General features: G+C 30.2%; 2 protein-coding genes across 3 annotated transcripts; both read left to right on the forward strand.

Moving 5' to 3' along the window:
• The first annotated feature begins 859 nt into the window (after positions 1–859).
• On the forward strand, positions 860–6,643 carry LOC129960601 (uncharacterized). 2 transcript variants are annotated; one of them, XM_056074106.1, is made up of 2 exons: positions 860–1,401; positions 2,037–6,643. In XM_056074106.1, the coding sequence occupies exon 2, from the start codon at positions 2,108–2,110 to the stop codon at positions 3,143–3,145; it is 1,038 nt and encodes a 345-aa protein (XP_055930081.1). In that variant the 5' UTR covers positions 860–1,401; positions 2,037–2,107; the 3' UTR covers positions 3,146–6,643. The 2 variants fall into 2 exon arrangements, with proteins under 2 accessions (XP_055930081.1, XP_055930082.1); XM_056074107.1 differs by having other exon boundaries at positions 860–1,176.
• A 12,723-nt stretch (positions 6,644–19,366) lies between these two features.
• LOC129959815 (uncharacterized) lies at positions 19,367–20,623 on the forward strand. The gene has a single exon (XM_056072708.1). The coding sequence runs from the start codon at positions 19,367–19,369 to the stop codon at positions 20,621–20,623; it is 1,257 nt and encodes a 418-aa protein (XP_055928683.1).
• Positions 20,624–25,314: the final 4,691 nt, after the last annotated feature.

The following is a 25,314-nucleotide window of genomic DNA, read 5'->3' on the forward strand; positions in this document are numbered from 1 at the left end:
CCAATGAATTGAGAGTTATCAAACCTTCAGACTTCATCCAAGTTATAAAAGAAAATGAGACTATGGATCTGGACATCGTAGACGCTAAGTATCTACTTAAACGCATTCCTTACCTTCAGAGTCTACGTTATCATTTGCGTCAAAGATTCCAAAAGGAATATTTAGCAGAACTTATTCGGAATCTACAGTTATCCTCTAAACGACAGAACCTGTCACCTGGGCATATTGTTTACATTGGCTCAGACAATACAAAACGTTTAAACTGGCTTTTGGGACGTCTCATCGAATTATTTCAAGGCAAGGACAGCATCGAACGAGTAGTCCAATGAAGAAATTATTCGTCCAATTCAAAGAATTTTCCCTTTGGAAATAAATTCTCATGATATGCCCAAAAATGTACCTGAAAATGTTGAAGATGCTTCCGATATCACTGATGATGCTGATCATGTGCGCATTGCTTCAAACGAGCCAACTTGTCAATCCGAGGCACTTCTTAAAGAACAATTGCAGACTGAAAAAAACGTGGTTTGGACGACGAATTGTTCCTGTCAAACGATTGGACTTGTAAATTAAATTAATGACTTTAATATCATTACTTATTATTAGTTAAGTTGTAATTTCCATGTATTGCATATTATTTTCATATATGTATATTATTATTTCATTGTATTATGTATATTTCTTGTTTTCATTTTGTATTGCCTTAGGCAAACTTGCACGCAATACAAAAGTTGGGAGAATGTTGCCACTCCTAATAAGTTTTATATTTCCTGTTTTTGTCGCATCTTATTCCAACTTGGAATCTGGCAACCTAGTTTTGATTTAAGTAGAATAGCGTCATGAATAAACTACACTAGCCGGCTACACACTCCGATCCGCATTGTGACCCAACGCACCCTCCTCAATGCAGCTGAGTTCCTATTGGACGGCGTTCCACGTTCCTCTCCCTCTCCACCAGGGGACTGCAGCATCAGTTCAACTTCCACCACCAGCAACCAAGCACCGCTTAAGGTCCCTGGCATTCATCAAGACCAAGGCTACATTACACCAATTTTCCGCCACTACAGGAGATAACTTCTGGCTGAAGCGGGCTCTCTTTAACATCACTCCTGAATAAACTGATCCGAAAATGAAAGTAGAGTTCTGAGTCATAACAAATGAGTTTTCATTGTTGACGTAAATATGTTGAGTTTTATTGCAATGCAAATTTTATAGTAAAATTTAATTCAAAATATACTTGTTAAGATAGTGTAACAATCATTTCTTAATGCAATATTTTCGAAAATTATAGTGAGAAATGTCAAAATTCCTCTTAATTTTAAATTAAAATTTCGGTAAGAACTTTTTAAAAAGGCCCAAAATGGACATCCCTACTCGCCATTGTAAATCTGAGCCAAATTGGTAATATTATGTTTAATGGTCTCTCTCTCTCTCTTTCTCTCTCTCTTTCTCTCTCTTTCTCTCTCTCTCTCTCTCTCTTGAATGTATATATATATTGAATGTATAAAGTGAAATTTTCATATTTTTCCAGATTTAAGTTATGGTTATTTAGTCAGGATATAACAAAAATTGTTTCAAATTGAGTATAGTTTAATTTCCGAATGAGATTTATTTGCAGAAATGCATACAAACTTTGAATGTGAGTCTAGAAAAATTATCTTTTTAATGACCATATTGTATACATTAATGAGTTATGAACCGAAACATTTAAAGCAAATTACTTAACAGAATATCTGGTGGTGTTTACAGTTTATTTAGAACTTCCTTAGAATGCAATTTGCTTTCACATTTCAACTCTAAAGACATTTTTGGAACTTTTCCCCCTTTCCATCAAGTATGATCTTTATGATTACTATAATTTATTGCATGCATAGCATTATTTTTTTTTACAAGATTGATGTATTAATTGTTACATTTTAAAAGAAAAACAAGTTTGATGTCAGATTCTGTTAACTGATTAAAAAGATGCTTGCAATGAAATATACATTTTGCATTGTATACGAAATCCATAAGATTTTTTTTTCTTCTCTTTTCAGATTACATTGAAATTTTACAGAAGATTTTCTTACAAATAACTCCTATTCCACCAAGGAATTTATTTCAAACAATGTCGGCATCTAGTGATTCAAAGATTGTAATCCCTTTCGTGCCATCACTTTTCCACTTTTCTGTGGTAAAAGTAGCTTTAATGTTGTCCAAACATAATGATGCCACAACTAGCTTTGTGCTCTCTCCAGAAATGACATTTTATGCGGGTTCTGCGAGAAATAAAGCAAAGGACCCGTTACTTATCATTCCTGCACATTTAAGAGAGAATGTAGTGCTGGCAATTCTAGGCTTGGATGCTGCTGTTACAGAATGGGTTTCAAACCATGGTTTATGGCATTTAAAGAAGATGGATGAAATCTTTCAATGGAAATCTGATGGGGCAATTGACAGAATTAAAACGATGCAGCAATTTCTTCTAAAAAAAGATGTTGATATCAAAATGAGGTTTGAATTAGCATGCAGTTACTTTTTGGAAGAAAGTATACAGACTTTGTGGGCAGAAATGAAGTTAAGTGATAAATTGAAAATACGTAGTAATCCCGTTACACAATTTTGGGTTAAAAGGATGCAAGATGGATTTGGGGTTCAATGGATAAAGGACATTCCAGAATACCTACACCTTAATAGAGAATATGCCCCCTGTATCTTAAGTGCATTCTTTCCTTTCTTGAAGCCGCAAGAGAGGGAGAAGTTTCTTTCCCCTATAACAAAGACTACATCTGATGATTTTCTTTTATGTCTGTATGGAGCTACTAAAGAAGAAGAAGTGCAAATATTAAAGATAGAGGCTCTCAAACTCCTTGTTGCCTATTTGAATTGGCCACTGCAAAATTTCTTTCTACAAATGGTGGAAAAGATGTGGCATATTATTGATTATCCTCTTTTTAAAAAAGTAGTACTTACTTTATTCTTATACAAACTGAGAAAGCAGGATTTCGATTATGAACAACTTTTGGTGGACTTGTGGGCAATAAGCCCAAATAACCTCAAAGAAGAGGCAAATGCATGCCCGTATCTCTCTCGCAAAATTAATTTCTGTTTTGATTCAGTAAGGATGAGGAAAGAACGAAACAGAACTTCGTCAATTCCAAATTAAATTTAAAAGAAGCAAAGAAATTGATTACATGCTAACAGGGCAGTATTGGATATGGTGTTAACTGTTTAACTAATTCTTTTTGCTAATAGGAGATGAAGGATACACTGTAGATATGGGGTTCAATGGATAAAGGATGCTCCTGCATACTTTGACCTTTATGAATGATATCCAACCCATACCTTCAGTGCATTCTTTCCTTTCTTGCAGCCACAAAACAGGAAGAAATTTCTTTCCTGTATAACAAAGACTACATCTAATGATTTCCTTTTCTGTCTGTACGGAGCAACTAAAGAAGATAAAGTGCAAATATTAAAGACGGAGGCTCCAAAACTCTTTCTTCTCTATTTGAATTGGCTGCTGCAGAATTTCTTTATACAAATGGTGGAAAAGATGTGGAATTTTATTGATTATCCTCTTTTTGAAGAAGTACTACATATTATCTTCTCATACAAAGTGAGGATGCAGGAGTTTTGATTATGAACAACTTTTTGTGGACTTTTGATAAAGAAGCCCAAATTGCTTCAAGGCAAAGGCATGCCGCTAACTCTCCGCCAAATTAATTTGTGTTTTGATTCAATAAGGATGAGGAAAAAACATAACTTTGATGAACCTGTCAATTCCAATTTAGATTCAAAAAAGAAAAATTAATTATATGCTAACAGGCCAGCATTCGATATGGCCCTAACTATTTAACTAACCCTTTTTGCTAAAATAATGTCTTATTTTTAATGTAAATTACACAGTGATATAAGATAATCTCCTTGTAAAAAATGCAATACAAAGTTTTATAGCGCACATGAAAAAATAACTTTAGGTTGCATTTGTTTGTTAAGTGTTCAAAGTTTTTGAATTGACTTTTTTTGATATTGTGATATTATGTATTATTTGATATTATGAAAAAAAATTTTCCACTTATTTAACATTTCGTTTTTTTATTCTATCTTGCTAAAAATTGCAGTAATAAAAATTTCTTTAGTAATACATTCTTATCTTAAATAAGTATGATTGCATTATGTTTTAAATGTCATGATGATAGTTTGTAGCAATATTGCTTTGGAAACTTGACTGCATATAATATTGACATGAATTATATTTGGCAGCATTGAAGGTTGTGTTAAGCATCTCTCTATTTATTTTACTGAAACAATTTCTTCATTTTGTGAAAAATACAAAAGCAAATTAAGAAAAATAAATATATAAAAGATTTATTTTAAATATTATCTTTTAGTTTGCCCAAGATAATATTTGTTGTGCTTGGTCTTTAACAAATGAAGAATATTAATTCTACGTTTGAATACATATTCATGTATTTTTATTCTTGAAATTTATGAAAATAAGCCACTCTTCAAACCAAATTAGTAATGGTACATTTTATTCCCTCATCCACTATTTTATAGTCAATATTAATTATTTATGTCTTACATAATTGATTTAATCTTAAACAATTGAAAATTTTGCGTGATTTTCAATATAAATTATATTACATGATTCTCATCTCCTTTGGAAAGATTTTTTATTATGGGTAAAATATTTTTTTATGCATGCTAATAAAAATGGTATGGATAAAGTTGGATTCAATTTAATTCAGTTAAACATAATTATATATGTGTGAGTTTTATTCTAAAATTATATTTCTTCATTTTTTTTTTTTTTTTTTGCTCATAGTTTTTTTTATATATAATAATGTTTTCTTTTTGCCACAATTTTTAAAATTTTAAAGGAATGGGATATACGATTTCATACTTATTTGATTATGTAAGTATAATATTTTTTAAAAATGGAATTTTAAAATATTTATATGCTTAGTATTAAGAGATTCTTTTCACTGGGTCAAAGATAGAGATTTCACTCTCGTAAGTACTTCAGGCAACTCATTTAATGGGACTGCTGTGGCTTGAGATAAGGTTTCAGTTTTCAGACCCAAAAGTTTCAGCTTTTGAAATCCAGTTCCAAAGAATTATTTGAAAACTGGTGGGGTGTATGTAAATCCATTGGGTACAATAGTCTTGCTGATGTGCTACGAAAATTTTGAGAATGATTCTGACTCGGATTACAACCTTGTCATATAACCCTGCTGTTGTGTTTGGGTCCATTTTGACCCAGAAGCTATTTAATTTTGAAATTAAATTAAAATTAGCATGGTTATTATGCTGCATCTTTATAAATGTAGTCAAGATTTATTCTGTAAAATATATTTGATTGCAATATAAGCTTATTTATCAAAAGAAAAAAGTTTACATGCACTGTGTTTGGGTCCTTTTGGACCTTTGTTAAAATGCATTGATTTAAAAAGAAAAAATACAATTTTCTCTTTTTGTAAAATGATGAATACATATATTTAAAGATTGAAAATATATTTATTATTAATATATACTATAATTATATATATATATATTTATAATATTTATTTTATGGTTACATCAGGATGTTTAGCGGCATGAAAAAGACTTAAAAAGTACTTGAATTTGAAAATCATTTTTAAGTTCCTTAAGAGTGCTTAATTTTCTTGAAGTGCCATTGTGTATTAAAATAAAATCCCCCCTCCCCATCTTTCTTTAATAATGTGCATTGTTGTTTATTGCAATATTGGGAAACTTATCCCGAAGAGGCAATATAAAATGTGTACTATATCATACTTGTTGTGACTTCGAAAAATGTTTTATCTTCAGTAAAATTCTGAAATATTGCTTTGGCTGTATCTGATAAATGTATGCTTTACCTTTATATGTATTATTAAAGAAAAATATGCAGATTTGTCCAACAGACTGAAAATATAAATTTTGTGCCCCAAAGAGATCTAAAAATGCTTACGTGGAGCCTCTTTAGTTCATTGCACTTTTGATCATTGTTCTCTTTAATATTTCATTTTGGAGCAATGTCTTGATCAACTTATTAAAGGGATTTACTATAATATGTATGTAAATGTATGTATATTATATTCTGTGTATATTAAATTGTATAATCAATGTATATTAAATTCTTACTCATTGCATTAGTCTTTGCTTAAAATCCGAATATGATGAGATTTTAACTTGAAGCCACAGATTTTCAATGATTGTGACTTCTTTCATGGTGTTTTCTTTATTGTCCATTTGAAAATTGTTATTTGTTGGATCAATCTTGACAAATTTTAGTTTTTGTATGTATAAAATTTTTTTTTAAATCTGGTACTTAAAATTTCAAAAAAGACTTTCAAAACTTTTATTCTTTAGGATTGAGATTCTATTATATTTAACAATTTTTTCTTTTTTTGTATTTCATACAGATATATATATAATTTCCCATTGAAAGCTGCACTCTTAGAGATTTGCCTTTATTGACAAATCATTGAAGTTAGGAATGTGAAATGTTGCAGGAAGCTGCTTCTAGGATGTTAAAAACTCACTAAGAACACATTTTTTGAAATTTTAATTAGAAGTTTAATTTAAAAATAAAAATAGGATTTATTTCTGCCATATCATCAAAGCATGTTATTGAATAAAAAATATTTTTACACAATTTTAATGGTTTAAAAAGGTTGTTTAAATTCCAATTTTGCTTGAGTGAATGCTTTTTCTTCCTTCCTTTCTTTCTTTATTATTATTTTTACTTTTTTAGTTTTAAATTTTTTTGCAAAATTAATCTTGTACTCGATTTGTAATAATGATTTAAAAAAAAAATTTCAAAATGTCATTTTTTCATTTAATTGTTGTGTCACGTTAAACATGTTAATATTATGATTAAAATTTTAAGGCAATGCAGTATTTAAACTCACACTAGCTTTAAAAATTACTATTTAAAAAAAATGCATTAACTGTCACTTATTATTTTACAATTTTCAAACAAAATTCAAAAATTTAAAGCAGTTTATTGAATAAGATTTTTTACTTGATAAATGTTGTGAAATTTTAATACAATGCAGTATTTAGTCTCTGACTAGCTTCAAGAATTACTATTAAAAAAAATGCATTAACTGTCATTTTTTTTATTTTCATTTTACTTCTAATGTTTTTTATCTTCATGAATTTGTTTCCATTATTTATTAAGAATAGGAATTGTAAAATCATTTTCATTTCTTCCCAAAATACATAATCACATTTTTCTTACTTTTTTAAAGCTAAAGTAATAAAATTTTATTTATTTTTGCATAGAGGTTAAAAAGCAGGTTTTTCTTAAATTTTCGAAATGTGAAACATTTAAAAAAGCCCTTCACTAAACATCAGAAATAAGAAGTGATAAAACAGTTTTTTACTGTTATTATCTATTAAATTTCTATTATTATTTCTACTATTTCTATAATTTTATTATTATTTTCTATTAAAAAATTTGATCTCAAAAATTCATTTAGAGCATTGCATTGTTCCATCATCAATTTCTGCAGTTTTGCCAGTTTTATGATGGTAGCTGTGCTGGTATACTTAAGCTCTTAGCTTTATAAGGCAGCAAATAAAATGTTATAAACTGCTAAATATGGCGAGTTAGAGCAGGAGGAAATTTTAATTTACATCCCGACCAAGTGGAATTTCATTTATTGCAGCATATATAAAAATCAAACATAAAATTTTTGGTTAGGCTATGCATCTTTATCAATGCCAATGCAAATTCAGAAATGATGTATTCATTCAATTTAACTTGTAATTTGTTAATTTAAAAAGTATTGAAAAAGAAGCCAGATTTTTATTGTTAATCTTATAAAAGAGTAAATTTAACAGATTGATAAATATTGATTTAATTTTTTGGTAATGATCAAACTATGATCATTTTTGTTTTTGTCAAAACCAAATACGTTTTATAATAGACGCTTCTGCAGTGTTGCAGAAATAAATATTAAAATCACCATGCTATTGCAGAAATAAAATATCAAAAATACACATTTAAAATTAATTAAAAATATTTAATAAAAACAAAACTTAATTATAAAATAGAAAACATCCTAAGCTTCAAAAATAAGCAGGCTCATGTATGCATTAATGAAAAAAGGTGCTTAATTTTTTTGGGGGGGTGGGGGGGGTAAGATGCTTAAAAAGTACTTTAGAGTGTTTAATTTTTGAAGCATTTCTTCACTATGCACCCTGTACATTTTATTGCTAGAAATGTATAATGGTAACAAAAAGTCTAGACATAACCATGTAGAATCAGAAAAAAGTAATTCTCAGATCCACTAGATATGCTAAGTCAAGAATTCATAATGAACTGTCTGTTTTAAAATTGTTTATAAGACATCATGTAAACTAAGCATGTATTTGAATCAAGTATTTACAAATTGTACTTCTATAATTGCTGATTGAAGAACATTTTTCTATGTTGGAAAAGGTCATTAACAGGTAACTTTTTTCATATAATAATATAAACATGGAAAAGAATATAATTTTTATTGTATTTCAATTACTACTTTTTTTTAATAATGAAGATATTTGATAAATGGAACAAAATTTATTTAACAACTTTAATTTCTTTTGTATAAAAAAAAAAAGGGGAAGCTTCTAATGTATTTAGTTTTTGTGCCTTTTGAAATTAAATGTAGATAAATATGCATACAAAATTTTGTGTATTATGCTAAATACTTTTTTAAATACAAAAAGAAATTGTTCCTTTCATTTTATTCAAAAATCGAAAATAAATAATATTAGTAATTGAAATAAGAAACATTGAGTCTATTTGGACCTGAACACATTGTGCGTATATTTGAAACGAACACAGCCGTAGGATTAATTATGTTTCAGAATTGCTCAGCCCATTCAGAAATAGCCCTTGTATTGCTTTAAAATGAAGTTTAAATAAGAACAAAATTCATTTAACTTCATATTCATCCATATGTAGTGGTGCTGTCATGTGCTTAATTTGAAATAGATACAAATGAAATAATCCTCATTGTAATGACATACAGAAAACAATGTACATACATTTTTAATTTGCTTTAATGGACATTATTAAATTCATTGCTAATTTTACAAAATTACCATTAAAAAGAAAAAAGTTTTTTGAATTATTTAATGCTAATAAGCTCAAAAGTTATATATATATAAAAGCTCTTTATCCCTGACATTATATAGAGTACAGTTTTTGATTTTTAATATTATCTAAGTACTTTATTCTAGTTGCCTGATGATAGACAATTTAATACCTTGGGCTATATTTTGAGTTTATATATTTTAATTAAAAGTTTCAAACTTCTATGGAAAATTGAGTTTCTACCATTTGCAAGTATTTACTATATTTTATTAAATAACAAACTGCCTTTACTTCTTCTTTCAAGCATTAATTCTGTCAACCAGCTGCTTTACCAGAATTATATCATCTTGCATAAATGTTGAGTCAATCATTTTATATGATTTGGTCTCTAAATAGCTTCTTCAGATAAAATATTTAAACTTCAAATTTTGATAGTCTTATAACTCATAATATTATGGAAGCCTTATGCTGTTCCATTCATTGTACTATGTATCTTTAATTTTTTCTCTTAATTCCTGTAAAATTTGAACTTTAAATTGATTTAGAAGTGATAAAACTTCAATGAATGCAAAAATATTTTTGCCTAAACAAAATGTTACTGAAAAATAAATAGAGAAAACAGAATTGTTGAGTGTTTGTCTCTTACACTACAGAATAGTTTTTTTTATAGTTTATAAAGTACCTCAAACACTTATTGAATAAAAATTTCTCTGATTCATCATAAAATTCAATTTTTATTTTACTTTTAAAAGGATTTAAATGAAGTAAATAATATTGTTTCAGTTAGTAAATGTATTTTTTAAAAAATTATGAAGTCTAAATTTTCTAGTCTTTTTATCCTAAAAAATCATATTCGCTGACAAGGGTGCTTTGTTCGTCACCCGATGTTGTCTTCGAATTAAGCATGACCTCTGGCTGGTAGGGTCGCCTGAGGGATTGATTCCCTCTCTTCAGACAAAAAAAAAAAAAAAAAGTAAATAGGAACAAATTGTTTTAAAAATGTCATTACCTAAAAGCTCAATTCCAAATTTAAAAAAAAAAAAAATTAACATTAGTTAAAATTTAGAAGATATCTCGTCATAATTTTACTTTTTTTGTGTGCCAGGAATGAAGAATTAAAATATGAAATTTAAAAAATTAACAAATTAAATAAAATCTTTTTTTAAAACAATTAAAAGATTTCTTCTCTTTTCAAATTGGCAGATTCTTGTTCGATTCTTCCAATTTTTACTTCATCTAATAGTACTGTACGCATCATTACTATTTTTTAAAAAACATTGCAGAGTTAACATATCTCCGTTACTCGAAAAAGGTGAAGAAGCCAAAAAGCTATTCATTAGTGTTGGCACAAACAGTGTTTCTAATGGCCGTATTCACCAATCGCATTAAACATCAGCTGATCATAAGCGCTGCTCAGCTGTCAAATCGGTATTCTTCAGACCTAACTGGTTGTCGATTTTCCCGTTTGGCTCCATTTTTTGATCATCCGACAACGGCTGATCACATTCTGATCAATTGTTTTTCGGCCGCAGTTACCGATTTGTGATGATTTTGAGATAGAGAAAGTAATGTTTAGACTAATAAAGAATCGAATATCATTGTTTTCGTGTATTTAAACTGAAATTGATCGTTTTTGTTCATTAAAAGAAAAGTATTGGAATAGTATTTTGAAGAAAATAAAAATTGTTTCTTATGTTTTGATTTTTATCCATGTTAATCTATTAAACATTCTTCCAAATTCCAAAACATTCTCCAAAATTCCAAATTTTTATTATCTGTATATTGTAAATTATAGTATGAGTCTTTAAAAAGTAATATTGATACATAAAAATGTTTGAAAGTTTTGTTCAATTCTACAAAATTTTGTTGTTAGGTTTATTTGAAATTAATTATCTATCTCGAATGTAGAGTTTGATATCTTTGAATTATATAAGTAATTGGTCATAAATTTCAGAGTTATATATATCATCATTAAAAATTGATATACATGGAATGTTATATAAAAACAAATCATCAGTTGATATATATAAACAAAACATGAAGTCACATTTATTTATTCAAAACATTTTAAAATATCATTTTGTAGTACTGTATACTTCAGCTATAAAATATCTTAAATATTCATATTGCTTTCAGTATAATTTTTAGTTTATTAATAGCAAATTTTGTGGATTTCCATTATTTTGTAAGCAATAAAGGAATTTGGGTGATGGGTTTACAGGATTGATTTTTGCACAATAAAAACTTTCCTGTATGATCTGTTTCCATGGCTACCTCTAATTATAATTTTTCTGACATTAATGAATAAGTTCTTTGAATTAAATATTATGTAAACATCATAGTGCATTTCATTGATTAGTTTTTAAAAAAAAATTATATAGGTCATTTTATGGAAATCCAATTTTTGTATCAGCTTTATTATTTCTTTTTCATTTCCAGTTCTTATAAATTCAGGGATTTTTTATTTTTTTTATTTTCAACTTTAGCTCTACATGGATATATTACCAAAGCTTTTTTCTGAGATGTATTACTACGTTTATATACTGTATCATCATATATTAAATACATTGTATTCATTATGCTCTCTTTCGTAGAAATTTAGACTTTTTAATTGTTGCTTCAGAGGAAAAAATATGCTTATTATTTATTTATATTTATAAAAATTTGAATAATACAGATCACATAACTAAAAGCTTCTACAGTGGGATGATGGGATCAATTAAAAGAAAGAAATTTAAATTTAATGAACCAAAAAGATAAAAATACAAAGAAAATGTACAATAATTTACAATTGAAGAAGATGGCATTGGAAAAGTTAATTCATGTAAGTCATCTGAAATTTAAACTCTTGACTGTTGATTGTGAAATGTGAATTTCATTCAAACTGATGTTTAAATCATAACCTAAGAAACCTAAAAGAATTATGAGCAATTCTTTAATTTTAGTTTTCATTATGAGCTCTTTTATTAACCAAACCCAACATTTTCTTTTTTTAATTTAGTTAAAATGATTCATTTCTTTACAAATCAAAATAAAATTTCTTTAGAACATTTTTTGTCTTTTAATCTGTGTAAACTAAAAGGATTAATATTTAAATTAAATTTTGTATGAAGCATACATAGTTGCATTTATTTTTTCTGATTAATTTTGTAAAAATTTTCGTAAAATTAAAACTGTATAGCTGCTTATTTTTCCTTATCTCATTTTTATGCTCAATTTATGTAAGAATATCATATCACACATCAATGCAGGCATTTTATATAATAAATTGAAAAATAAACTCGACACAAATATACTTTCAACTCAATACATATATAACTCAATTAACGCAAAACAAATAAATATCCAAGTATATTGCTATTACTATTGTTTTTAAAACGGTTATTTTTTACAGTGCTTTCATTTTCAATCTAAGCAGCTTATATTGATATTTTAAACCCTTCATTACCAATGTTGCATTGTTATTATATATGAACCATTCACAAAATATTTTGAGATGTATTGGGGTTGGAAAAATTAAATTTTATGTGATAATTTTGTTAATATGCTTAATTGTAAATTTTTTAATCAACATGCTCTGGTAAATTTATTTTTAATAAAGCTGAATTACAAACATATTTGTATTTGGATTTTAAAAAATTCAGATAGAAAGAGTACTCATATAATCTAAATATTCATAGCTATTGCATGGAATCAGGCCATGAGCCTTTATTGTCTCTCAGAAGTCTTGCAAAGGTATGTTTCAAAGTTTGTCAAAAAATACCAAAAGATATTTAACAAACACATGCTTTATATACATTTTTTTAATTGCTTGTTACTTTTTTAAAAGGAAGTAATAAATTTCCGTAGAGTTCAGTTACAATAATACAAATAAATGCATGATCAAATTTTTCAACAGGAAAAAAAAAAAAAAAAAAAAAAATTCCCTATAATATTAACAGTAACTTAAATTAAAAATCAGAAAATAAATATTTCATGAATACATTCATGAAGTAACAGGATTTGAAATATAATTGTTTTATTTGTGCAAAGTCATATGAAATAAAATTTCATTTGAAAGAAATAAATGAAAATGTTAGAAAATTCACGAGAGAAAAAATTTTAAGTTAGGTTTGGTCAAAACAATTTAATGTCATAAAAGTTGGTTTAATTTACAAACAAGATTATTCTTTCTCCAATATTTTAAATGCAGGTTTCTAATGCATTGTAAAGTACACAAAACATTCTAAACTAAAATATTTTCTAAATATTCTAAGAATTTGTTGGTAAAACCAAGAGAATCAGATTACTTAATAGTTTGGAAGATGTAAAATTTACTATGAATTCATGAAAAACATAGAAGATTTTGAGAATGAACAAATATCAAACATTCTGTTTTGATAATGATATGAAACAGAAGGTTTTAATATTAACATAATATATATATATATAATAAGTGTGTAATTTTTATTCAAATACTTAAGATTGAACAAAGAAATTTACTTTCTTGATAATAATAGAAATGATTCAAACAATCACAACATATCTCATTTTCTGTTTGATTTCAATTATCATAATTCATTGCTTATTTAAAATGGAGTATATTTTTATTTCATTCAAACCAAAACAACAAATACCTTCAACAGAGAGTCAAGTAGAAAATAGGCCTTATATAGAAAATTTTATATTGGTATTAAGAGAATTAAGTTTCGAAGTAAAAATGAATCTTGATTATTTTCAGTACTCAGCATTTTCATAAAGATCTGGATGTTAACTATTCGTGAATCATGCATTTATTTGATTTAAAGATATCGACTCTAAAATAACCAATTAATATCACTCTTGTTCACATTTATTAGAACTATATATTTTCAAGTTAATAAGTGTTTACTCATTTAAATAAATTTCAAAAGTTTTAGATATGCGAAACTAATAAACTCTCTTCTCTTGCAAAGTAAAATTCAGCAGTATTTTGATATTATTTAAATTGATATATATAATTATTTGCTTTGTTTAAATAGATATTGGTTTTTATACAAATTTTCTTATTTTCATGCACAGTTTTGATTGATTTTAAATTATACTTTTTACAGTTGAAACTTCTTATTTGGATATTCTGATAAACAAAGGGCATAAATTACTTTAAATTAATAATATACATTAATACAGGAAATAAATAGATAAAAATTAAATTTCATTAGAAAACTAGTGATATTAATATAAAAAACAAAATGTTGCAAAAATTTACAGCCTACCTGCTTAATAAATTGTCAGAGAAACAATCCCCAAAAAAAGCCTATTTGATATCATATAAGCATTTCTATGGGATTGTCACTAGACATTAGTGCAATTAATCCACTGCAAATGGAAGTTTGATTTCTTTAAATCGAATCAATGAAAGAAAAAAAATCTAGCGTATAAAAACAAAAACATAAGGCGCCAACTTTCAGGTAATAATCATGTGACATATTATTTGGACCAATGAAGATCTACTACAGGGTTTGGTTCGGTTTGGTTATATTAACGTCCCGTTTGAAGCAACACTAGGGCTATTTTGGGCATCTACTACCGGGACGAAAGTGTTTATCATAATCCTGTTGATAGAACTTAGCAGACGATTCCTTTTCAGACAATTTATTTATAACTGCTACCATTTATATTTTGTTAAAATATTATAAAAAAGTAAAAGCAAACGATTTTTTCTTTGATAAACATATTTTGTTAGTATTAATTCGTTTATTTTTTGTATAATAGCTGATGATCAATTGTAAACCTTCTGGAATCTGGCAATGCTTGTAAGATACGCTGTTATGTGGAAGGAATAAACAAGCCGATTAGTTTTAAGAATTTAAGATGCTCTGCAAGCTATTGTTTGAAGCGGCTCAGCTCCAGTATACGGCCTCCGCCAAATTGGCGAGAAATTTGGCGATAAACGGTCATTTCTGGCTGCCGTTATCGGCGTACGTTTTCTTCTTTATGGTAACCTTATCTCTTAACCTTTCACCTTAACCTCTAATTTTAAATTTCATTCATTTCACACTGTACTATCCACTTGTATCAGTCGACGGCTGTTAGCTCCCATCATTTCCCACGTGGCCAGGTTGTATTTTTCCATTTTATTTTGTTTTTGCATTTTTATTTTTCTATTTTTACTCATGGCATCTGCTAATGTACAAATTCAGGATGTTGTTGAAAAATTTCAAAATGTTTTGCAGAAAAACGGGCTTGGATTTGGGGTTTCTAAGATGTCAGACAATAAAGCGAGGCCTATTTTTGGAAATCCTGGAGTTGCGACCAGGTATTTTGTCACAGAATTGATGCGGGATAGGGATAATTTTTTTGCTTTTTTGAAGGAATCGGGTTTGATTAAAACCCCAAATTGCCCTATTTGCAATGTTTTAATGCAGGTACGAACTAGAAATGATGTTTCGGATGGTTATAGCTTTGTTTGTCAGAACAGTATAATTAGGGGTGAGTCACGGAAAATGTCTGGGAAGCAGGTAAGTTTGAGGTATGGTTCTTGGTTCAACAGCAGTAGGTTGACCATAGAGGAAATATTTTTGCTCACTTTTGAGATTGTTATAGGAACAAGGACAGGGGAAATAAAAGAGCAATACTTTTTCGGCGACAGTACCTTATCAGATTGGAGGCAGTTCATTAACGAACGAATTTTAGAGTATGTGGAGGAGAATTCAGAAAAAATTGGAGGTGTTGGAAAAATTGTGGAAGTGGATGAATCGAAATTCGGGAAGAGGAAATATAATAGAGGTCATCGAGTTGAGGGACAATGGGTTTTTGGTGGTGTGGAGAGAGGATCGGGACGTACGTTTCTTGTAGCTGTCTACGTTTCTTGTAGCTGTCCACGATAGGAAAGCTGAAACGTTAGTCTCTTGCATAAAACAGTGGATTGAGCCGGGTACGATTATATATAGTGATTATTGGAAGGCTTATGACAGTTTAGGTGAGGAAGGATACGAACATTTAAAGGTGAACCACAGTTTACATTTTGTTCAGCCGGCAGATTTAGCGAATGGAATTCCGGCTGTCCACACAAACACTGTTGAAAGCCTGTGGAATATTGTCAAATACCTTGCCAATATATAATCGGCAAGGTGATTTCAAATTTTATTTGGCTATGTTTCTTTTTGAAAGATCTTGTCGAGATAAAAAGGTGCATGTTTTCAATAAATTCTTGGAAATTATCAGAGACATTCCTTGGGAGGAATACTCCATTAAAGTCTCTGATAAGTAACAAGGGAGGTCAATATGTGTTTTTATAAGGAGCAGCTCACATATACAGCTATTAACTTTTATAAACTATGCTTTTAAAATTGAAAAAATATGAATCTTTTCATGAGAACATATTCAGCATAAAATTAAGAAATCACTTTAAAAAATCGGAGCAAAAAGTAATTTTGTTAAAAAGGGGGGGTTCAGGGGGGGGCAGCGCCACTCCCTGACTGTATATTATCAGTGTTGGAAATAAGCCTAACGTGGCTTCAAAACTTCCGGGTGAGAATCACAACATCCTAAACAAACACGCTTTATTGGCGACTTCTTGGCAAAAAAAAAATGGCGCCAATAGGCCGTATACGGGAGCTGCTCCTTTGAAGCTTAAGAACACGGGTAGTTTTCTAGAAAGCATGCAAAATTGTAGTGACCCGAACGTGATTGAAGAAAAAGGTCAGTAAATTAAACTTTCGTTTTCCGTTGCTTCCGGTTTCGATTATGGAACATCTGATGAAAAGACGTAGTCCAGTCAGAATGAATTTTACGAAACGTTATAATGCAGTAATAACGACGTTGAATGAAGAAAATCTAAATCGTGATGATAGTGAAATAAAACTTTGTTCGTTAGAAAGAGTTGCTACTAAATTGGCAGAATTTGATGACAGCGTACGTAAAGCATTAGTAGCTGCTAAATCTGAAGAATATGAAGAAGAGTATGAAAACATAGAAGAATACCGTGAAAAATTAGATGCTGCACGGATTTCTGTAAAAACATGTTTAGAAAAACTTTTTTCTATATCCAAAGCGCCGGAATCAGTTAATATAGAGAAAGCTAAATTAAAACTTCCCGAAATAGAATTAATTAAATTTGGCTGTGAAGTTAAAGATTGACTTAGCTTTTGGAGCCAATTTGGCTGAATTCACGAGGACGTTACGATCGGCGATGAAGTAAAATTTCAATATCTCATATAGAGTCCAATAATAGGCAGTAGAGCGCGGGAAATAGTTGATAGTTATCCGCCAACCTGTTCCCACGGCTAATGATTTGGTTTATGAAGCAAAATCTTTGAAATCTTATCTGTTTTGTGGAAAAGTCCATAATTCTCAAGACTGTTTCAAAGCACAAAAAATGTCTTTGGAAGAAAAACAAGATATTTTAAAGAAGAATAAGGCCTTTTTAAGTGTGGGACAAGTTTCTAGAAAATGTAAAGCTAACGTTCAATGTATGTTTTGTCAGCGAAGACATTGGGCAATTATGTGTCCTGAAAAGTTCAATAACGCCAAACCTAACGCCGCAGAATATCCCAACATTGATGGAAATATAGTTTTATCAAATCAAAATGAACCGGAAATTCTTTTGCAAACACTTTTAGTATTAATTGAGTATTCGATACAGGATCGCAAAGATCATATATTTTGAAGTTACTGTAAATCAAATGAAAATAACCACAGAACGAAGCCAAAATTTAACACATGTAGTATTTGGCGGCACTAGTTCCAAGAAGAAGCATAATTGTTATGGACTGTCGGTAAGAAATTTGAAGAAAAATTATTCTTATAACATGCAAGTTTTGGATCAGGATAATATTTGTGGTTATATTCCTAGCATACAAAAGGGTCCATGGGTCAAGGAGCTATAGAATAAAGGTATCCAATTCACTGATGTTGGGAAAAGCTCGATGACTATAGAGTTGTTGATGGGAGCTGATTATGCTGGAAATCTCTTCCCAGGAAATATGTCCCTTGTCATATGATTTGATTGCTGTCGAAACCTATTTGGATTGGAGTGTAATGGGAAAACCTAAAGCTGTTTTCAACAAAAACTCCTCTATATCTCTTTTTATTCAAAGTAATGACATTTCAGACCTGTGGAGACTAGAAACTCTAGGTATAATGGACCCATATGAGACTGATAATTCAAAAGACTTAGAAAGTAAAGCTTTTGATTATTTTTCCAGAAATGTAAAAATTGACGAGGATGGAAGATATAAGGTCAAGCTTCCCTGGATGCGCAGTCAAGATGAACTACAAATAGAGATATTGCTGGGAAAAGGCCCGTTTCTACTAGCAGGAAGTTGTTAAAGGGCAATCAATTCGAATGTTATGATGCTGTCTTCGAAGAATGGAAGAAAGGAGGTATTATAAAAGATTCTGATGAGGGGCCAGGTCACTACCTACCTCATCGAGGAGTATTTAAAAAGGATTTCACCACCAAAGTGCGGCCAGTTTTTGGCGCTTCATGCAAGTCAAGAGGTAATCTCACATTGAATGATTGTTTGATGAAATATCCAAATTTTATAGAGACGATACCTTCAGTACTTATGAAACTTCGGGAGAAAACTTTTAGTGTTGTATCAGACATCAAAAAGGCGTTTCTTCAAATATCTGTTGCTGAAGAACATAGAAAATACTTGAAATTTCTGTGGTGGAAGAATGAGAGCAGAGATGCGACTAAAGTTTATCAGCATGCCAGAGTAGTTTTGGCCTGAATTGCAGCTCCTTTCTGTGAGTGCCTGTCATCTACCATCATTTGGGCCAGTATTTATCTTCTCCTTACCATGATACTGCTGTGAAGTTAAAGAACTCATTTTATGTCGACAATTGTGTGACATCTGTAGATTCAGAGCAGAAACTGCAACATTTTATTGATTCAACAAAGCTGATGGTACAAGGCAAGTTTGACCTTAGAGGTTGGGAATTCACAGGAGAGGCAATTTCATTAAAAGATCCTAAATCACCTCCTGTTTTAGGACTTTTGTGGGAAAAATCAGAAGATGTGTTCTTTTGTGATAATTCTTTACAGGAAATGCCACCCGATACAATTACTAGACGTGTGATTTTATCTTATGACAATAGAAATTTTGATCCGATTGGTTTTACTTGTCCAGTCTCTTTGTAACCTAAAATATTATTGCAAGAGAGTTGGCGACAGAAACAAAGCTGGGATTTGGAAGTATCAACGGATACGAAGGAAAAATTTCTTAAATGGATAGAAGATATTAAAATGTTACATCTTGTGAAAATTCCAAGGAAAATTTTTAGCAGCAATGTTTCTTCCTTTAGCTTTCATGTATTTTTGCGATGCTAGCGGCATTTCATATGCAGCAGTTGTATTTCCGATGCCAATCAGTCCATGGAACCTCTGTACAATTACTAGCTGCTAAATCTAGAATAGCTCCATTGAGATCCATTACTATACCGAGACTGGAATTGCTTTCCTGTTGCATTGGTGCAAGACTCTTAAAATTTGTAAAAGAGAGTTTAAATATTGTAAATATGAAAACACAGTTTTGGACCGACTCTACCACAGCTCTTCAATGGATCAGACGAGACGAAACTTGGAGCGTTTTTGTTCGTAATCGAGTGAATGAAATTCGGAAGCTGTCAAATATAGACGATTGGAGACATGTTCCGGGACCATTAAACCCCGCTGATTTGCCCTCTCGTGGATGCTCCGTTTTGAAGCTTCTGAATTCTAAATGGTGGGAGGGATCCAAATGGTTACTCTTACGTGAGGATTTGTGGTCAGAATCTAATCACCATGTTAATGAAGAGATTGTCTTTGTAGAAAAATGTGGCAAATCAATCAGTTTTGTAAACAACTCTCCTGTTACTGCAAGTCTTTTCTCTCGGTTTTCTAGCTACGCCAAAATCTTTAAAATTTTGGGTTGGATTTCAAGATTTCAGCATAATTCTAAGACCGAAAAGGAATGCAGAAAGGAGGGATGTTTGACTGCATCTGAAATAAATGAAGCAGAAAAAAGGATCATTAAGATGATTCAAGAAGAGTCTTTCACCGAAGAATCAGTCAGAGGTTTCAAGACACTCAATTTGTTTAGAGATGAGGAGAGTATTTTAAGGATTAAAACAAAATTAACTGAGAAGGGCGACTTGCGAAATTTTAGATACCCCATTCTTCTTTCTGGAAAACATAGGTTAGTAGAGCTTCTTGTCAGAAAAGCTCATAGGGAAAACTCTCATGCTGGAGTGCAGATTCTATTATCAAAATTGCTAGAAAATTTCTGGATTATAAATGGAAGAAGAACCGTTCGTAGAGAGATTAACAAATGCTTAAGATGCAAGAGATACAATTCCAGGAACATAGAGACCCAACTTATCGGTTTGCCTCAGGACAGAGTAGAAGAATCAGCTGCATTTGAAATGAGCGGCGTACATTTAGCTGGACCACTTACGCTTAAGGGAGGTGGAAAATGTTGGATAGTTCTTTTCACGTGTGCAGTGTATCGAGCAATACACCCTGAACGGACACTGTCACTTGATACTAGATCCTTCCTCCTTTGCCTTCGGCTGTTCATAGCCAGACTAGGCCGACCATAGGTTATTTACAGCGATAATGGCACTAACTTTGTATCGCTGAAAATTTGCTGCAGAAACTGGATTGGGATGTGATTGAAAGAGAAACTTCTATCCAAAGAATACCATGGAAATTTATACCACACTCTGCACCCTGGTGGGGTGGGTTTTGGGAACGGATCGTACAAATGGTGAAAAAACTTCTTAGACGTATTTTAGGGAAAGCTTGCTTGTACTATGAAGAGTTAGTTACTATCTTATGTGATTGGGAAGCGGTTATTAACTCCAGACCTCTTACGTACTTATCCGATGATCCCAATGACCTCATTCCGCTCACTCCATCAATGTTTATAAAATATATTCCGAAGGTGGGAGTGCCCGATTTAGATAAACTCGACACTACCGATGTTAAATGGCATCTGAAATATCGACTAATTCTTAGACAACACTTAAGAAACAGATTTCTCCGTGAATATTTAGCATATTATTACAATCACGGAAGAAAAGCAATTATTATGAAGTAAAACCTGGAGAAATTGTCGTAATTGAAGATGATTCAAAGAAAATATTAATGTGACCAATGGCTAAAACTCTTGAGGTTTATCCAAGTAAAGATAAAAACGTTAGAGTAGTGCGATTGAAAACACCTAGCTATGAGGTTGTACGTCATGTTCGTCGGATTTATCCCCTTGAGACAAAGTGTATAGAAGATGAAAGCTCTCTTAGTGAAAAACCTTATACAACAAGAAGAGGTAGAACTGTAAAAGTGCCTTCAAGATTTTTGAGGACTTGAACAATGCAAATTACTTTGTATCCAATGCTTATTTAGCTTATTTGCTGTTTGATTATTAACAAAAATGCTGCTGTTATTAACATATTAACTGTTTGATTATTAACATATGCTGTTATGTTGAAAGAATAAACAAGCCGATGGAATTCTAAATTGCTTGGAGTATTATTTTAGTTTTAAGAATTTAAGATGCTCTGCAAGCTATAGTTTTCTAGAAAAAATGCAAAAGAAAGAGCAGGAAAAGCTGGCTACATCAGCGCCACCTGTTGGCTTGATGCTTGATCGTAAAAACTGACGTTTGTGCATACCGATGATCATTAGCTGATGATCTTTCATTGATCGTTGGTTGAACTATCTGTTGTTTAGTAACCGCTTTGGTGAATACGGCCGAAGATCTGTTAAATTAAAACAGAGTTAGAGTTGATTTTACTGTACTTCTTTCTATATCAGGCAGAAATTAAGATTCTTCAAATACTTACAGTAATAGAAACATTTTATCCATTATGGATCCTTTTACGCTGTGCGACGATTTATTTAACAAGCTTTGGCTTCTTAAAGAAAAAAAATTAACTGGTCTGAAATATTTGAAAGTTTTTATAATTTTCGAAGTTCTCCCCTAAGTGCATTTTGTCGAAGAGAACTTAATGTGCCATTTAATAGAACCACCGCACACTGCAGCGACTGTGTGCAGACAAATAAAGTCTTATCCAGTATAGATCCTTTCACGCTTTACGCCGATTTATTTAACAAGCTTTGGATTCTTAAAGAAGAAGAAATTAACTGGTCTGAAATTTTTGAAAGCTTTTATAATCTTCGAAGTTATCTCCTATGTGCAGTTTGTCGAAGAGAACTTACTGTGCCATATAACAGAACCACCGCATACTGCACCCACTATGTATGTAAAGACTGCATTTTCGGGCAGTTGCACATACTATGCGCTTGGTGTGAAGATGAGAAAATTTTTTAAGTTAATCTTCAACTCAAAATTTTGGTTCAATGTTATAAAAGCTTGTGTGAATTTATATTGCCCTGCGAAACTTTTCGTAATTCTTTTGATCTAGAGATGTTTTTCACAAAACTAAATTTTATCAACAGGGTTACTGAAGGCAGTAATATTTGGGATGGATTTCTTTTTAAACGTCTTAAAAAAAAAAAAACAGCACTCTCTTACTTCGATAACTGAAGAAGATGAGAATGAGAGAGTACCACAAATAATTTTTAGATTATGTTCACTTGTTTACTGTGAAAATAGCACTGGTCCTCATAAGGTGCCTGACATTTCACGTGATTTAAAGTTATCCGAGGGGATAAAATCATCTGTGGTCGCACAATTTACTTGTAGTTGTGATCATGGCGCTATAAGGCCTTCTGACCAAACTTGCAAAGCATCAAACTGTCCTTGTTTTTATGTAGGAAGAACTTGTAGAAGCTGCCATTGTAAAGGTTGCAACAATCCTCGGATATGTGCAACTCGCAACTTTAAAGTTTTGAACTGTGGGTCAACTGACAGACTTCTTATTACAACAACAACACCGAATGGAGTTCCACCACCACCAGAATTTATATATATCGAGTATTTAAAACTGTTCAGCAACCATAAAGATCTACAACACCCTCCGTTTGTAGCAAGAACCGTAGAGGTAACTGAAACTGAAGATGTAGGAGAAGCTACAGATGTCCAGATTTGGGAGACATAAGAAAATTCTGAACAATTTCAGATTTTACAAGAATAACAGATTTAGGACCTTATGTGGATTTTTAAGAAATTGCAGTGGTTGGAAAACTATAATGGTAAGAGAAACTATAGAGCTATTACAAACTACAGAGTTGTACCATTACGGTGATCGAGTAAACAACAGTGATGATTAATCAAACGTGATTTTTTGATTTTTTTTTTTTTTAAATTTGTTCCTTGAAAAATTTTCACTTAGAAATTTAAAAAGTTGACATTTGCAGTATTACTCTTTTTTGTAAGAAAGTGGTGGCACTTTCCCACACAGAAATCGGACTTTTATTTTTTAGCTAACAATTTGTTTCTTGTTAACGCAAACATTTGTTTATTTTGTCTTGTCTTTTTGCATGACTTTGTGAATTAAATTTCCTAAGACAGGAAGAACAAGATCGGGATTAAAGCGATAAATTTTAAAGTATGGATATTATTTGAATTGATTAATTTGATTACTTTGATTAATTTGAATGACTAAGTGAGAATGCCGGAAGATCGAGTATATTTGTATATATGATTTAAGATTTATTATGATTACATGATTTAAGGAAATGTGTATGTATCCATGAAATATAATGTGGTGTATTTAATCTGCAAACAGGGTTCTTTAGTTTATTTTGTCATTAATGTATTTTTCTGCTGTAAATTTATTTCTGTGTTGGAGTAACAGGTATTTCTTCAATTTTGCATGATTAATATCGATGAATATATGTATTTTGCGGCAAAACGTACAATTAATCGTCATCATTGTAAGTCATTTTTATGTCTTTTCTAGAGTCACATTTAAATATTTCATCAATATTTTATTTTTCCAAAACAAAAAATATATCTTTATCATTTTTTTGTATTTTGTTAAGCATTTTAAACTAATAGACATATTGCTTTAAAAAATAATAATAAATTATGTATAAACTTAAAGTTGTTGTTTGCAAGAGTATAGATTTCTGAAAAGAATAAGTAGGTGAAGGTGGTTATTGTGTCTTTAATTTAATGGTCCATGAAAGAATACTGATCTGGCAACTCTTTAATATTTCTATTTCTTAAATTCTACTTATGTTATGTGTTATGATCTTACTTCAATGATCCATGAAAGAATATTAATCTGGTTACACATAAAATATTTATATTTCTTAAATGTTAACTCTCTGTTATGGTCTTACTTCAATGACCATAAAAGAATATTCATCTGGCAACCAATAAAATATTTGTTTCTTAAATGTTAACTATCAGCTGTGAAGTGTTAATTGTCTTTTGTGGTTAACTATCTGTTGTGTGAAGAGTTAATTATGTTGATGAAAATTAGAAATTGATATATTAATAAACCAGAGATTTGTAGTTCTCTTATTACAAAGGTAATATTTATTTTAAATTCTTCTGCTTATGAATCTTTTATTGTTTTATTTAGTTTTTTCATGGATATGTAATAGGTTGATGTTTTTTTTTAGTTAAAAAAGATTTCATTTCAAGGGGAATTATTCTATTAACAGAATATTTCTTTACAAAATTGTTGATTTCAAAGATGAATTTTAATTAATTCATTGTTTATTCTTTTCTGAATAACTGAAACCAGCTGTATAAGTGTTGTTGAAGCTGAAATTGGAATTCTAGTATTTTTACAGCGTCAAACAAGGCTGCAAAATATTAAGTAAATTGAAAGCCCCTTTTTTATTAAAAGTTATTTTAGAAATGTTTATTTTGTTTAGCATTGTTTTCCTTTAGATCTAGAAGATAAAAATCTAAAATTTTAAAACAGTGATTTTGTCAGAAATACAGGAAAGCTCTTCTTGCCAAATCTTTACAGATACGTTTTCTCTTTTAACTTTATGAAGGATTTGCTATTTTTTTTTTCATTAACTATGAAGACAGTGAGCATATGTGGAATGTTGCAGCAGAACAAGCTATTTGAAAGGTAAAAAAAAAAAAAAAAAGATAGGAAGATGCAAGGATGGAATTCCTAGAGGTTAGTGATACTGCATCTGTATTAGTTTATATACATGGAGAAAAGTTTTGGTAGTCACCTGTGCTGCCGTAAGAAAAAAATTTAATAGAGAAAGGATAAAAATGTAAGTTACTAATACTTTTACTCTGTATAAAGTTAGACTTAACCAGAAATTATGAAAGGAAAAATGGCATTTCATAATTACTTTATTTCTGTCTTATAAATAATTTTTCTGTTTTGCAATCATAAAATAAACAAAA

This window comes from Argiope bruennichi, chromosome X2, assembly GCF_947563725.1.
Source record: "Argiope bruennichi chromosome X2, qqArgBrue1.1, whole genome shotgun sequence".
In the NCBI taxonomy this organism is placed as follows: Eukaryota; Metazoa; Arthropoda; class Arachnida; order Araneae; family Araneidae; genus Argiope; species Argiope bruennichi.